At 49.7% G+C, this 2305-nt stretch overlaps 1 protein-coding gene across 1 annotated transcript in view; it reads right to left on the reverse strand.

Moving 5' to 3' along the window:
- The window catches only part of Pomt1 (protein O-mannosyltransferase 1), a 19126-nt gene that overhangs the window by 9143 nt on the left and 7678 nt on the right, over nt 1-2305 (reverse strand). The window contains exons 7-9 of the mRNA XM_005346718.2: nt 2099-2153; nt 819-949; nt 328-423 (exon numbers count right to left, since the gene is read on the reverse strand). Coding sequence (XP_005346775.1) covers nt 328-423; nt 819-949; nt 2099-2153 — 282 coding nt within the window. The remainder of the gene's footprint in view (nt 1-327; nt 424-818; nt 950-2098; nt 2154-2305) is intronic.

Consider the following 2305-nt stretch of genomic DNA (forward strand, 5'->3'; position numbering starts at 1 on the left):
TCACAAGGCCTTCCTAGAGGCTGAGTGCAGAAGGGCTCCTTCACAAGGCCTTCCTAGAGGCTGAGTGCAGAAGGGCTCCTTCACAAGGCCTTCCTCAGGGGAGTAGGAAGGGCACTGGAGCGACCGGGCCCGTTACAACTAAGAGATGCTGAGGAGGTCACTGAGGACCCAGAGCAGGCCCTGGCCTTGCACTAACAGCTCACGAATTAACAGGCACATACTCTAGCTCTAAGGCTGGTCTCTCAGGGAGCACCCAGGAAGGGGAGGCCCAGGACGTAGCAGAACAATCTGTCCAGTCATGCTGTGAGCAGCTGGAACCACACTCACCTCCCAGGGTCCTTTACAATCCACCAGTTATTGATGTCTTTGAAGGGGTAACAGGTCACCTGTTGCTGGTGGGAGCTGCCACGGCCATTCTCATATCTGTGTGAGACGCCAACAAAGAATGCACTTGAAGCAGGCAGTCGAGACACATGGGCTGCTCTGCTCTGCCTTGCATTCTGCAGAGACCACCCAGCCTGATGCGTCACTCAATCATACAGCCTGTCTCAGAGACCAGAGGGCATAGAAAACACAACACTGCTGTCAGGCAGAGCTGCTCAGAGGTCCCTGCAGGACACAAGGTATGTCACAGCCCTTCTATTGTGCCACACTGGGAGCTACAGATATCGTGATCCTGGGCCCTGGGCCCTGCTGCTTCTGTCCCTCTAGACTTAGAAACTGATAACTCTTAATATAAGCAAACTGGGAGAAAACAAAACATTTTGTGATTAGTAAATCAATTTGTGACTACAAATTAAAATGGTCACTTTCCTTACATCATGGGGTAGGTGTCCTTGTGGGAATGAAGCCAGCAGGGCAAGGGTTTGCCGAAGACGCTCTTCAGAGTGACCTGGGAACCAAAGGCCACCTCCAGGGGCTGGCCCTGGGTGATGCGGGCTAGCCCTCCCTAAGACAAATAGAAAAGGTCTCAGGTGAGCTCAAGAGATGAACTATCCTTCTACCCTCTGGGTCCTGGATGGAGAGAGGTGTCAGGCTCATGGCGGCCCCTTTACTGTGGAGCCATCTCATTGGACAGAAACCAGCAATTCTCAACTGGCCTTGATGACAGATGGGGTAGTGGTAAATATGGTCATAGAATCAGCTGTAACTAACTCTGTAGGCTTGGGTCCTACTGAATTACAAACTGTTGAGGTGTGTGCATTCAGGTGACCTGTCCACACATTCCTTTTTTTTGTTTTCCTTCATTTTTTTGAGATAGGTTTTTTCTGTAGCTTTGGAGCCTGTCCTGGGAACTTGCTCTGTAGACCAGGCTGGCCTCAAACTCAACAGAGATCCGTTTGCCTCTGCCTCCAGAGTGCTGGGATTATAGGCGTGTGCCACTACTGCCTGGCTCACAAATTCCTTTTACAGGTGTTCTATGTGAGCCAAGCAGCTGTGTCCAAGAGCTGAGGAGAGGAGACCAAGGTGTGGTGACATGCACTTTCTCAGCAGAGCCAGGATGCATGAGCCGGCCTGCCCAAGGCTATACTCCTCACTATGCTTGATACATTTTATAACCTAGTATCCTTTATTCGAAATGTTGGAACCAGAGGTGTTCCAGTTTGGGTGGGGTGGGGTTTGGAGCCACCCACAATCTGAAAGTCTAAAATGCAAAACGTTCCGCAATCCAAAGCTGTCTGAGTATCATGCTAGCACTCAAGAGGTTCTGGAGATGGGAACATGCTGATTTCAGACTTGCATGTTAGAGATGTTCAACCTGATACATCTGCAGTCAGAATGTCACACTCCAGGCCCGAGTCTATCTCAGGAGGCGGTTAACTGCAAGTCAGATTAAGAGAGGCAGCCTCACTTGTTCCCACAGTCTATACTTCAGAACTCTTCTGGAACACTCGGCATTGATCACCTGACTGTACTGCGTACTCGACACTTCATTTTTATCTATCTATCTATCTATCTATCTATCTATCTATCTATCTATCTATCTATCTATCTATCTATCTTACCTACCTATTTATCTATTTATCTACTCATTTATTTTGCTTTTAGGGTCTTGTATAGAGCCCTGGCTGGCCCTGACCCATGGTGACCCACCTACCGCTTCCTCCTGGGGGCTACAAGAACCATCCAGGCTGGACCTGATCCTCTGGGGGCTACAAGAATCACCCGAGAATCACCCGGGCTGGATCTGATCCTCTGGGAGCTACAAGAATCACCCAGTTCGAGACCAGCCTGGTCTACAGAGCTAGTTCCAGGACAGGCTCCAAAGCCACAGAGAAACCCTGTCTCGAAAAACCAAAAAAAA

Source organism: Microtus ochrogaster, chromosome 4, assembly GCF_000317375.1.
Source record: "Microtus ochrogaster isolate Prairie Vole_2 chromosome 4, MicOch1.0, whole genome shotgun sequence".
Lineage (NCBI taxonomy): Eukaryota > Metazoa > Chordata > Mammalia > Rodentia > Cricetidae > Microtus > Microtus ochrogaster.